This window comes from Solanum dulcamara, chromosome 5 (assembly GCF_947179165.1).
Source record: "Solanum dulcamara chromosome 5, daSolDulc1.2, whole genome shotgun sequence".
NCBI lineage: Eukaryota > Viridiplantae > Streptophyta > Magnoliopsida > Solanales > Solanaceae > Solanum > Solanum dulcamara.
The window spans coordinates 71,303,153-71,317,983 of record NC_077241.1 but is presented as its reverse complement, the minus strand read 5'-3'; the positions used below and the strand labels follow the sequence as shown (position 1 = coordinate 71,317,983).

Sequence of the window (14,831 nt, the reverse complement as noted above, 5' to 3'; positions counted from 1 at the left end):
TGGCTATATTTTTTTATATAAATAAGAACATGACTATGTTTATTGTAACTTTAGAGAAAACTACAGCAGGTGACAACCCATAACATCTGTTTACCACTTCTCGGGCTAACTTTATAAAATTACCCAAAATGGTCCAATTCGAATAAAAGGATCGTATTTGATGTAATTAATACATTAGCCACGATTTATCGTTGTTTAGCCACGGTCATACCGTGGCAAAATAACGCTATTAAAAAAACTTTTTTGTTGTTTGTATTTCTTTTATTGCTTTTTTTTAAAAGAAACTTTTTTCCTTTGTCTAATTGTTTCACTTTTTTTGGAAAAATGATTATTTATATTGTTTTATTATATTTTGGATATTTTTTTATTTATTAAGGTGAGAATGGATAATAATCAAATAAATATCGATACATTACATAATTGCTTAAATAATTTGATTCACGATTATACACATTTATACAATATTCATACATGTTTAAACATTATCTATACAATATTTATACATTACATACACACTACTTAACCATTAGTTATTACAAAAAAAAGTTAGTTATTTAGCCACGGTCAAATCATAACTAATAAAACATAAAGTGAATCATAGCTAATAAAAAGTAAAAAATAACGTTATTTAGCCACAGCTTAACCGTGGCTAAATAGAGATAAACCGTAGCTTAATAGAGACAAACCGTGGCTAAATAGAGAATTTGGTTATATTTTATCTTATCATTTCCTTGGCTATTTTTTTGTAAACTAATAACTTTTTGGTACATATTTGAAATTATCTCATTACTTTATTGTATATATTTAAAACCAATCTCATTCTGAATGGGTATGTATGTTGGGCCTGTAGCCTTTTATGGGCCTTTCAAAGCTTTGATCCAATTCCAAATTTGGACTCCAACGTGACTCGAGTCCTTTATGGACTTTCCATTTTTGAAACTCCATTACAAATTGCATATATATCGCATACATATATTTCAATCCAGAAAATACGTATATTTCAACCAAGAGATATAATTTATTTTTCTATTCCAATTTGAAAACTTCAATTTATTCATAATATTAATTATATTTTTTGTTCTAGTAAGTAATATAATCACATTTTATATGGACTAATAAAAGATTTCTATTTATGAAATAATAAAATATTTAAAGTTTTAGCAATGATCAAAACACTCGTTAATGTGCGACTCCATAGGTTCAATATTATATCAATAGTAAATAGATCAAATCAATATACTAATAAGGGGTGGACCTACAGACGGTCAAGAAGGTTCATATGAACCCACTTTATTAAAAAATAATATTATATATATTTGATCAGTTTTTGAAAGTTTATAGCTATATATTAAATTTTGAGTCCATTTAAACAAGTATATATAATGTTAGCCCAACGGTGAAGTGGATTCGAACTTTCCCAAGGGTCATATAGTCATGACAATATCGAGCTTAAACTCAAGAGTAAAGGTTGACAGATTTTATCTTAATTAATTATTAATTTTACAAGTATTTAATCTGAAGAAACCTAGATGATCTATCGAATACAAGAACCATGTTCTTGTACTATTATCAAAAGTAACAATGCAATAGAAATGAAACACAAATTTATCGTTGAAAATCTTTTTGTTCAAGCAAAGAAAAATCATGACCAACACCTTGTAGGATTTCAACAACTTTTAAATAAACTTCAAAGAGCGATTTTAGATTACAACTCAATAATCAAAGGGACTAATTTTAGTACCTCAACACTAACGATTAACTATAACTGCTATCTCTACTCTCCAAGAAGTCAAATTCACTTCTTCTTACAATGCCTCACAACTCACTTTCACACTTAGAACAATCGTCACTAAACAATCGATCCTAAGTAGAACGTAACTATTACAAACCTAGCTTTAAGAAAGAAAATTTAACTCTATTTCTTCTTTCTTTTGTTGTTTTTAATTTGCTTTGTAAACACTGTCTCGCTCTTGCATGAGAAATTCACGATTTATGATTGCAAACTTTGTTTCTCTTGTGATTGAATTTTCTTTTTTATAGGGTTGTATGAAAATCTAGTTAAGTCTTACAAGAAAGGTAATTACCTAATTGATTACTTTTCTTTATATGAGTGCACTATTTTTTCTAATACAGGAGTCTTAACTTTTTAGTAAGAATATTTAAAGTTTCCCCGTTTTTCATAATTCATCCTTCAGGTTGGTGAACCTGATTCACTTTATCATTATCAAAACATGTTCAGAATATTATCATGTCATCACATACATAGTATCCTTTTAACCATTATCATAGGGTCATGGGTGTCCGGTACCAAAATACAATAAATATCAATTCTCATCAATTATTGTGATAATCTAAGGTTAAAAGGAAACTCTCATACCTCATTCTTCAAGATAATATCTCATTGATAGTTTATGAGAATTCTAACCATCAGGAATTATCGAATGAATCGGTTCAATGATCATATCATATCTTTATGCATGTGCATTATTTATGTAGGTATTTTAGTTAATGAGATCATATAATCTTTACCCTATAAAAACCACCACATGCAAATATAAATTAATCTACCAAATCATTAATGTCTTAATTAATGATCTTACGATTAAGAAATTTGAAATTAAGTAGTTATTAAGAGAGGGGACTCTCATTTCATGATCTCAATCATGTTGACAAGTCTCAAAAACTTAATCAAGATTTTATCAAATTAATCAAACAATTACTAATAAATATGATAAAGAAATATATCAAATAACTTTCCCAAGAAAATATGTTTTAATAATCAAATATGAAATTGAATTTAGGGCATATCAACAGTTATATATTAACACAAGTACAACAGTCTAAGATCTCAATTCTTGCTAATAAGAATTCAGTTTTCTATCGATTTCTTTTTTCATTGGTATTACCCGTCGAAATGTAGCTAATCAATACTCCATTTATTTTACTTTTTTTTAGTCTGTTTTAAAAAAAATTGGCAATTCTTTAATTCTAATGTCATGTAATTTTACATATTTCTAATTTAAGACCATAAAATTCAATTTTTTTTCTTCTTAAACTCCGATTCAAGTCAAAAATAGACAAACAAATTAAAACAAAAAAAGTAACATATATATCAACCACAAGAGTACATCAGTTGGTTAAGAAGGAAATCTCACAAATGAAGGATCTCAGACTTAATGAATAACGACTATAGTTTCCTTGTCATAAAAATATATATAATAATAATATCTTTAGTGATCGTGTGATGAAATATCCACTATTTAATTTCCAGCAGTGAAACAAAAACAGAACCGGAAGCAGATTCCCGAAGGACCAAAACTTTATCGCTAATATGATGTGTTTATAAATAAAATTAACGACGAAAATAAACTTTGTCCGTCGCTAATTCCTATCATTTTTTTGGTGGTGAATTGAGAACTGATTCCCTTAGTTTCGTATTTTCTATTTGTTCATAGGTTATTATTCGTGCTTTCATGTTTTGAGCATAAAAAAGGGATAAACATGACTAACTCTCCACTTAAGAATCTTATCTTGTCTTTGAAAAACAATGCAGAAAATGGGAGAATATATTACAATATTCATTCAATCAGTAGTTAATATTCTTGCTACTGGCAAATCCTAAAACACTGCTAAAACACGGAAAAAGCATACATTCTTCAATAATCAATAAAAAAATAAAATATCACATTGGCCCTAACTAGAGATTCTTTTGCCCCAATATTCGATTTAATTCCGATCCGGTTAATGTTTCAACATCCTGAATCGTGGTGGCTCTAAATTTAGGTTTGCCTACTTCTCTAGCTAATTACAAAGAGAGAAAAGGGACTTTGAAACCTTAATTCAAAATAGAAATTAATAATTCAATACTTAAAGGTCTTTCTTTGTTAAACGAAATTAAAATTGGCTTTTCACTGTGTTTTTTTTTCTCTTTTTTTCAGTTATAGGGCATAATAATTTTAATTAACACGAAAATCTAAAATCTTTGTTTTGCATATTTCGAGCAAAGCTCACATTTTATTTTTATTTTTTGGGTGGGGGTAGGGGTTTGATATTTCTCTATGTCAGAGTGCGTGTGAAAAAATAAAAGATATTATTGAATTACGATAAAAGCTAATTCAGTTAATGAAGAATTATATATTTGTCTCACCTCACAATTTAAAGATCATTAAAATATTCATCTAAAAGATGCATAAAATAGTTTAACTAGAAATGATATGATGCTTTAAAGAAAATGGGCATACAGATGGTTTCGGATCTTCACAAAATCCATACTATGATTTTTCAAACGGAGAAGGCCAAAAAATATCTCGAGAAAAAAATTTAAAAATACCCTCCATTTATTTTTTGATCTAAAAATACTTTTTTATTCATCTTTTTGATCTAAAAATGTCTTTTCATCCACCTTTTTGATTAACTATAATCTTTGAAACTAACAACCCTCTTTTTATATTTTATTTTTTAAAAGTATTTATCATATGTCATTTTCTTATTGGATGAAATAAAAATCTACCTCCACTAATTTTTTATACCTCTTCAAGACCCCAAATTTATTTTTTTTAAAATCTAATAGTTTTTTATTGCTTTAACTTTTTCTTCTTATTTTTTTTTTATAAAGTTTGTTTTGGGATCATGAAGAGGGATATTGTTTTGATTTGGATAAATTATGAGAAAAAATAATTTTAAAATAATTTTTTTATTTGCTGTAGTTTTTTTTAATTTAGATTTTTTTATAGTCATCAAGCATGTATATTGTTTTGATTTGGATAAATTATGAGAAAAAATATTTTAAAAATAGTTTTTTTATTTGCAGTAGTTTTTTTTAATTTAGTTTTTTTTTTATAGTCATCAAGCATGTATATTGTTTTGATTTGGATAAATTATAAAAAAAATTGAAAAACTTATTTAAAAAAATCTTTTAGTTATATTTATTATTACAAGATAGTTTTACAGTAACTATCTAAAAACTATCTTAGAAAAAAAAATTATTTATTTATTTTTAACTATCTTGTAATAACTAATTTAGTTTAAAATAATTTTTTTACTATCTTGTAATAACTAAAAAATAATTTTGTTATACGTATAACTAATCTTTTGTAGTTATTTTATTTATGCGTATTGTAAAAAATAAGTATTATTAAACAGTAATGAAAAATCAAGCCAAGAAATAATGAAAAATCTAATTTTTTGTCTGGTTAACTGGATAAAAACAATCCTAGTCTTATTTATCAATATAGCTTTTAAAAAAATAAATTGGAGGGGGGGGTATTGAAGAGGCATATTGTTTTTTTGGTTTAGATAAATTATGAAAAAAATTTAGTGGAGGTGGAATTTTTATTTCATCCAATAAGAAAATGACAAATGATAGTATTTAAAAAATAAAAAATAAAAAGAAGGTTGTTGGTTTAAAGGGTTATAATTAGCCAAAAAGGTAGATGGAAGGGTATTTTTAGACCATAAAGAAGAGTAGAAGGGTATTTTAGATCAAAAGGTGAAAGAAGGTTATTTAAAACCCTTTTTCTATAGTTCAGAAGTATTTTTGGTCCTTTTCCGTTTTCCAAATAAGGTTACATTTTAAACCCTCCTTAAAAAAATAAGAATTAGCGATGGACAAATTTTGTAGCTAATTTTTCTTTTTTACCAATCTTATTCAGCGACAAATTATCATAAAATTTTTAAAAAATTACCTAAATACACAACTTATTTTATCATATTCTCTAAAATTTTCTACTATTTGAAAAAATTACAAAAATATCTACTTTCTCCTATTCTAGGATACATCACTTTACATGATGTATCGGTCGGATACATCACTTTACGTGATGTATTGGTCTGATACATCACTTTATACGATCTATCGATAGGATACATCACTTTATGTGATGTATCGGAACGTCGAATACATTACTTTACGCGATGTATCGATCAGATACATCACTTTACGCGATATATTAGAACATTTTGGCATGTATCCGAATTCCACCAAATTTAAGGGATTTTTATAATTTGGAGTAGAAATAGAATGTAATTAAATTTTAATACTATGAAATTTGCGTAATCCTTCCTAAAATTTTACTAGCTATATAGCTATTCACCTGATCTACAACATGCAGAAAGTTAATTCCTTAGCCCAATTGTAGAATATATATATATATATATATATATAGTGTGTGTGAATTAAATTGTTTATTTATTATTTTGTTTACTTTTTCATATTTTGAACTCCTACGTGAAAATCGTGGCTGCCACCACTGTGTTTGTTAGCGGATTTTATTAAAAGAAGATGGTGACAGAGAGTTCTTTTCTTCCACACCCTAAGAAAGGAGATATTTGAGAATATTTGGTTATGCTTTGCATCAAAACATGTCAATTTGTGTTTGTTTAAGCCCATCCATCTCCTCATATTCCCTCATCTACTTTAATTATTTTAGTACTAACACTGTCAGCAGCTAGCATATAGGCTTGATCCACTCTTCAGATTTTCATCCACCTTTAATTAATGAGAAAATGACATGGAATAACAAACATAATCTAGATAATTTATAGGTTTAGATATAGTATGATTTAATTGTAATTCACTACTAACTTCTTATACACTTTTACTTTCTCTCTCTATAATATCTTTTTACCATATTTTCTCCTCTTTTCATTCATTTCAATCAATTTTAAATTTTCACAAATTCCCTCACAATTTCAGAGCCACTTATTTTGCGGTTTTTTCAATTTTATTTTCTAGTTTGAAGTTCGTATCCTTCTTTTTAGATTTGTTTTTGTATATGAAGTGTTTTTTTTTATTTTCAATTTATCGGATTATACATTCAACTATGGCTGAAGAAACTCCTTCCAAGAGAATCACTAGAGGTATACAAACTAACCAACAAAAGTTGGATGATTTTCCATCCTTTTCCCTGGGTTTAACTCAGGAATTTCAAGAAATTTCTCACAAATTTGTGATTTTCCCCCCCAAAAAATTGTATAATATTGTTAAGTGTATAAATATATTTGTATAATTTCTATTGGTATTTTTGATTTTCCCCAAAAACTTTGCATAATGTTGATATTTGTATAAATATATCTGTATAATTTTCTCACAAATTTTTGATTTCCCTCAAAAAAATTGTATAATGTTGATATTTGTATAAATATATTTGTATAATTTGTATTTGTATAAATATATCTGTATAATTTTCTCATAAATTTGTGATTTCCCCCCAAATTTTTGTATAATGTTGATATTTGTATAAATATACTTGTATAATTTTCTCACAAATTTTTGATTTCCCCCCAAAAATTAGTATAATGTTGATATTTGTATAAATATATTTGTGTAATTTTCTCACAAATTTCTTGTTTCCCCCAAAATTTTAGTATAATGTTGCTTGATTTAAGGGATTTATTTCCTTTTAGCAACCGAAATTCCCGCGCCTAATTTACTGAAATATTTGAATTTCCAAAATGTATAAATTTTAATAAACAAGTGAATTCTACAAAAATGGGACGCATAGCAAACTTAAATTCTAGCTACGAATCGAAAATATCCAAACTGTAGCTATGGATCGTAAATATAATTTTTATACTAGCTATTTGTGAATTTTTTACTTAATTAATTATATTTCATCATTACAATAATCCAACCTCTCTATAATAATATTATTTGTTTCGATAATATTTTTACTATTACAGCGAAATCTATCTATCTATATATATATATAAAGGAGGATCATAGACAAGGTGATGTGGCACCTCTCTATGACCTTCATTCATATTTATCGTTTTTCTCCTTTTTTTTGGCTTTTTTTCTCCCATTTCTTTCAATTATTTTATTTTATAAAATCATCTCCTTAAACATAAATTCTACTTTTAATTAATATTAGTAATGTCCATAACTCCTAACCTTTCATATTCATATCCCTCAAGTAATTTAATATACAAATTGATGATACCTTAAAATCACTCTTATAAAAACCTATTTTGAGACTTATATGATAATTATTTTATTTTCATTTATCCTTATGCTTCATCTTTTGTCTTTTTGGTTAGTCATTTTTTTGTCTTCTTTGATTTGATTTTGTAGGAGAGAGATCTATAATGAAGATTGTTAGATCATAGATGCGTAGTTCAATTTCAAAAGGTAAAATGATTTGATATGTCTAATATAATTATCCTTTTTTCTCTATTGCAATTATACATTTAGTATTATTATTTTTGTAACTTTAAATTCTTGTTGAAATTATAGTACGTAATGCAAAGTTTTTTTCTTCACTTGTAGGCTTTAATTTAAAAAGACAAACAGTAATTCCGCATCAAGATTTTTTTATCAGTGATTTGATTGAATATGATTTAATATGATAATATTGGAGTGACTTCATTATATATGACAAATATATAAATTTAATTTTCAATGAGAAAAGGGAATCAAAATGATAAAGAAATAAGAAACAAAGTCATATATAAAATTGAACTACTATTGTATTAACAATTATATTTATTTCGCTTGTGTTTTATGTTATTATTATTTAATATTTTATTTTATTTATTCATAATTGTATTTTAAAAATTCTTTAAATAGTAGCATATAATGAGGACTTTGACATAACTTTTGAGAGCGGAACATGGTGATGGATCTACTTGCAAAGGAAGGCCTAGAAGAAAACTTTTTGAAGCATAATTAGAAATTATTTTGGCTAGAGATTTTTTTTTACTTTGGCTTGTAATAGTAATTTAGCTACACTTATTGACAACACTACTCATTTAGCCTAATTTATATAATTATCTTATTTTAATCAAAAAAATTATGATGATAAGTTTTATTTTTATTTTTCTCGCAAAGAAAATTCAAGTGAAACAATTTATTCTATATTATCATTGTCTATTCCTTTACACATGTAACAATTTATTTTTGTTTCTATTTTTTTTGGTTGAAATGTATTTATAATTTTTTTTCTTTTTATTATATTATGAATATAATAGTGTAGGTTATTTTGTTGTGTGTGTATGTCTTGACTACATAACGATAAAAATTTATGTCTATGTATTATTTAATTGTGATTTTTGAAATAGTCATGTAACACATCTCTTATGAGAGGCAAATCGTTTACCCTTTTTTTTGCTTTATTTAATTTCCTCCCTTATTTTTTATGTTCTTTTATTTCTTTTTAAAAATGAAATCAATGCATAATACAACAACAATTTAGTGAAATTTCACAACGTGGGTCTGGGGAGAGTAAAGTGTACGCAAACCTTACTCCTATCAAGATAGGACGGCTGTTTCCGAAAGATCCTCGACTCAAAAAATCAATGCATAATGATTAATGTATTTAATGTCTAATAATATTATACATTCAAGATGTTAATAATTCATATCTCTTTATCTTCTTTATAACTTTAACTCTTAAATATTATTCATAACTCTTGTTTTTTTCATTTTCATAAATTTTAAAAATATTTATTTAATGTGTAAAAGAATATGGTAAGCACATGTAATAATAAAGTCGTAAAAGTTTAAAAGTCTTTCTTAAGAAATTAATGTTTGAATAGAAGATCGTACTCCCACAAAAGATAAAGAAATTTAAAATAAAAAATAATATTTTCAACTTAATACAGTAGATTATTGTTTCAAAATATAACCTCTAATTATTTCATTAATAATTCACCTATTATATATTTTATTTTATTTTATTATGTACATATGAATGGTTTGTACTTTAAAAAAAAAGCAAAAAAATTCTATTTTATATATTGAAGAAAAATGAATGAACTATCATGTCCTGAATGAAGACAAAGATCTATATTGTATTCTCTAACACTAACCTAAATATAACAATATATAGAATTTATATATATATAAACAATGTAATATAGTAATTTATTAATTTTTCTTACAACCGCGTGAAACGCGAATAGTTTCACTAATATTATTATAAAAGAACATATAATATAACATAATTTAAAAGATCGATTGCAGTGAAATATTATTATAGAGAAATGTGACTGTAGTCAAATCGACATCATTATTCCTTCCTAATGGGATATATACTTTTACTATTTTATTTTTATTCTTTTCTAAAAGTAAAAAAAAACAGATAATGTATTTATAGTTTATGCATGAATGAGAAAGTGGATGGCAATTAATTAATTATATTTGAAATATTTTTGTATTAGAAACTAGGAGTTTTGTTGGTTTACTAGAATCTATTTGCCATGGGATTGGAACTTAAGAAAAGATGCCTTGTGTTGGAGGAATATTTTATAAATGGGGATAAAGCGTGTGTAATTTCCTAATAACTATAACTATTTTCTTCCTCTCCCTTCTCCTTATAAGTGTGTAATTTTTCTACCTAGAAATTATATTCAATCTACATATACACAGATTCACAAATGGTTAACTTACTAGAGAAATTATTTGGCTCTTTTGTTTCTGCCATCACTAGTTATTGTGTCTTTAACTATCATCATCCTCATCATCAACAAGGTACCAACAAACACAAAATGACTAAGGCTCGACCACTTTCTTTACAGGTTTTAATTTAAATCAATTATTATTATTTTATTTTATTTTTATTTTCCTTCCAATAGAAGTTTAATTTATGCATCCTTTAATTTTATCTTATTTTGTACAGACAGTGGAACTCAAAGTAAGGATGTGTTGTAGTGGGTGTGAGAGAGTTATTAAAGATGCTGTCTTCAAGCTTAGAGGTACAACAAAATAAAATGATCATCCATGGATTAGATTATAGATATGGATGTAGCTCATGATTTGTATGATTTTGATTGGACATGGAGTTTAAAAAAACAGATAAGACGTTTTGATTTTATGTTTTTAGATTAAAGACATGTAGAATATTATACCAAATATCATTTAATTTTGTGGCTTTAAACATCTCACGTGTAAAATTGAAATTAAAAAGTTGTCAAAAAAGTAAAGAGACATTCTATTGACAAACAAAATTAAAGAGGAAAGTAAGATAAATAAGCTGAAGTGGAAGGAGTATTTGTTACAATCAAACCTTTCTATAATCCACTTTCTATATCTATTTATATGACATTATTTGACTTGACACAGAGTTTAAGAGGAAAAAAAAAGAAAAACTTTTGAAATTTGTGGTACAAAACAATCTTAGACATTGGTGCGTTATAAATAATTCATTTCATTAAGGATAAATTAAAAGAGAAATTTTAAAGTTTAGTTATTTTTAAATATGTCATTCTTTTTTACACAAATTAAATAGCAAAGTGTGTTACATAAATTAAAACAAAGAAAATAACATCGTTTGTCTCATTTTATTTTTTTTACTGCTATAACAAAATATTATTATAGAAAATAACATAACATAACATGAAAAATCACACAATTCCATATAAAACATGTTATAATGAAATATTGTTATAACTAAAAAATGATTATTACGAAAAGATGTGACTGTGCAGGAGTAGAGTCGGTGTCAGTGGAGATAGAGATGGAGAAAGTGACGGTGGTGGGATATGTGGATCGAAATAAGGTGCTAAAAGCAGTGCGAAGGCATGGGAAGCGAGCGGAATTCTGGCCATACCCAAATCCACCACTATACTTCACATCTTCAAATAACTACTTCAAAGATATGACAAGTGAGTACAGAGACAGCTACAATTACTGGAGGCATGGTTATAATGTTGCTGACAAACATGGCAATCTTCATGTTACTCATCGAGGTGATGACAAAGTTAGTAACCTATTTAACGATGATAACGTTAATGCATGTTGCCTCATGTGATCGATCGATATAATGAATTATAGTATATGATGTGTATTATTGTGTAGTGTAAGGCAATATGTATGTATACCTACTATTAATGAAATGCGCGCAATTAGTAGTTAATTACTTTCTTAGTCTAAATTTACGTGACTCAGTTTTTTTCTTTAGTTAATTATCCTAAAAAGAATGGTATATAATTCAGGGATAATTTTAAAACATTGTAAAATTTTCTCATATTTTTTTTAATTGACATCATATAAATTGAAATAAAGAGCGTATAATTTTTTCACGTGCTTTCCCTTTCAACCCTTCACCTGATAAGGTGACGCAAAAAATAACAATGACTGGGCATCATCCCATTAAGAGCAGCTGGTCCACTTCTCAAGTCTGCCTTTTTTTTGAGTGGGGTGGTGTTTGATTTTGGGCCAATAACATAAATTTTATTAGTTTTAGAATTTATAAGTATGCGTTTTTCATGAGTTTTTGAAAATATCATTTGTAATAGATTTTGATCTCCAGATACACGTATGTGATATATTCACATACATGAATTTTGAATATATGATGTCAAAATTAGATGTAATTTATTTTAGATATTTTGTATTCAAATAGATTTGCATGTATCTAAAATACATTAACTCGCTAGTTCGCCTCTATCCTATATCGCTCGCCTCTCTCTCGCTTGACTATCTCCCTATATATGTATTTGTATTTCAGAATGTGCTTGGAATGTATCTTGTATCTCAGATACATATATCTAGTGTGATTCACATATATATGAGATACATCGACTCTCTCGCTTACCGAAATAACAAATTGTTTTTTATAAGAAATAAATTTATATTTTTCGTATCATAATATCCAGAAGTTATATCATAAAAGACATAACAAATTATGCTCCTAATACCAAATATAATATCCCCAAAATGGTGTAAGGCATAATAAATTCTTCTTCTTCCAATAAAATGTATATCCAAATACAACTTCAAGTTTCAAAAATTATTTTTAAACGCAACTTCAAAAACTGTTTTTCAACACAACTTAACAAAACTCTTTTTTTTTCTTTTCAAATTTCAACTAAATCTACGGTCAAACGTTAGCAAAATCAAATGGGTCTTGAAACAATGGTAAATACAAGGTAAAATTATCCTTTTACACATATTCCCCTAATATATTTACTTTTATTCCCATATACACCAAAAAAATTTCCAAATTCCCTCTTTTTCCTTTCTCTCTCTATACCTCTCTGATACATCCGCCTATTCCTTTATTCTTGCCCTAATTTGCTCTAGTTAATTTGTTACTCTTCAACTGTTAATCAATTTCAAGGTTCCAAATAAGGTATATTTCAATCTTTTCTTATATGGAATTTTACTTCATCCCCATTCAATCTGATTTCTTCTAAAATTTGTATATTTTGATTTCTTCTGAAAATCTTTGAAAAATCTTCTAAATTTTTATCATTTGTTTTCTTCTGTAAATCTTTCTGTTTTTGTTTCTCATACCTTCAATGGAATTCGTTCATGGTCTCAAACAGTCCACTAAAAATCAACGAATTCTTGTTTCTCCTGGTTCTGATTTGTCTTGGGAAGGTTACGACGAAGTTAGATCCAAATATCGTAACGATCCAACAGTGATGAATAAGCTACGTGAGAAATTGAAGTCGAAAGCTACAGTTAAACATGCACCCAAAGAAATAGACAACAAGATTGAAGGGGTTACAACACGCCCTAATCTCCCAAAGGTATGTGTTCAATTAAGTTTTTTGTTTTAGAATGAAAATTTTGTGAAGGTTTTAATGATTCTGATACATATACATTTATGTATCAGATACATAATGTCTTTTTCAAATGTATTTTTTTGAAGATTTTCTATTTCTGATACATCGTGTTTAAGTGTCAGTTTCTGTTATTTTAATTTTTAATGATTCTGATACATATACATTTATGTATCAGATACATAATGTCTTTTTCAAATGTATTTTTTTTTTGGAGATTTTCTATTTCTGATACATCATGTTTAAGTGTCATTTTATGTTGTTTCAAGTTTTAACGAAGCTGATACATATCATTTATGTATCAGATACATAATGTCTTTTTCAAATGCAATTATTTGAGATTTACTATTTCTGATACATTATGTTTAAGTCCCAGTTTCTGTTATTTCAAGTTTAATGATTCTGATACATCTACATTTATGTATCAGATATATAATGTCTGTTTTATATGCAAATTTTTTAGAATTATTATTTCTGATACATAATCTTTAAGTCTCAGTATTTGTTATTTTCAAGTTTTAATGATTTTGATACATATACATTTACGTATCAGATACATAATGTTTTTTTCAAATGCAATTTTTTGGAGATTTACTATTTCTGATACATCATGTGTAAGTGTCATTTTTTGATGTTTCAAGTTTTAATGATTCTGATACTTCTACATTTATGTATCAGAATATAATATATAATTATTTCTGATACATCTTCTGTATGTATCAGATTCTCATCTCATGCATCAGATATTTTAATGCATATGATACATCGTATTTATGTATAAAGTTCAAGTTGTATTTAACCATTTTCATGTCAATGCAGGAAATGAAATACGTCATCAAGAAGATTCCGTCCCACCCATTGAGATTCGAAACGGCATATAGGGCTAATTTTCTTGATGATTTTGAATCATCAATAGGTGGAGATATTGTTGTCAGAAGGCCATGGATGGTTATGTTAGTGATAACGACGATCCAAAAAAAACTAGGAGAGACATCTCTCCAAACCAAGGAGAACTGATTGATGTCCAGTAGTTTTTTTTTATAGTAAACATTTTAGGTGATTCTGATTCTTTTAATGTATCTGATACATAAACTGTAATGTATCAGATTTAATATGTTTTAATATTTCCATACATCAGATTTACTATGTTTTTCTCTGGTGTCAAAATCAAATATAAAATCAAAGTTTATGTTTTATATTTCTAATGTATCAAACTTGTATCGAGTATAATATTCATAAGTGTCATATTTTGTGAATTCTGATACATGAATCAAGTTTTATTTATTATGATACATCATGCACATGTATCAGATTCTCATTTCTCA

The 14,831-nt window shown here is 26.6% G+C and overlaps 1 protein-coding gene across 1 annotated transcript; it reads left to right on the top strand.

Moving 5' to 3' along the window:
* The first annotated feature begins 10,293 nt into the window (after positions 1 to 10,293).
* On the top strand, positions 10,294 to 11,852 carry LOC129888452 (heavy metal-associated isoprenylated plant protein 30-like). The gene is made up of 3 exons (XM_055963424.1): positions 10,294 to 10,515; positions 10,617 to 10,692; positions 11,425 to 11,852. The coding sequence occupies exons 1-3, from the start codon at positions 10,375 to 10,377 to the stop codon at positions 11,745 to 11,747; spliced, it is 540 nt and encodes a 179-aa protein (XP_055819399.1). The 5' UTR covers positions 10,294 to 10,374; the 3' UTR covers positions 11,748 to 11,852.
* The last annotated feature ends 2,979 nt before the right edge of the window (positions 11,853 to 14,831 follow it).

What these genes read in the sequence shown, in the direction of transcription:
- LOC129888452 (XM_055963424.1), top strand. Translation starts at nt 10,375, where the DNA reads ATGGTTAACTTACTAGAGAAATTATTTGGCTCTTTTGTTTCTGCCATC. An exon ending in CTCGACCACTTTCTTTACAG is followed by an intron (nt 10,516 to 10,616) that starts GTTTTAATTTAA and finishes TATTTTGTACAG; the next exon opens with ACAGTGGAACTCAAAGTAAG. An exon ending in TGCTGTCTTCAAGCTTAGAG is followed by an intron (nt 10,693 to 11,424) that starts GTACAACAAAAT and finishes GTGACTGTGCAG; the next exon opens with GAGTAGAGTCGGTGTCAGTG.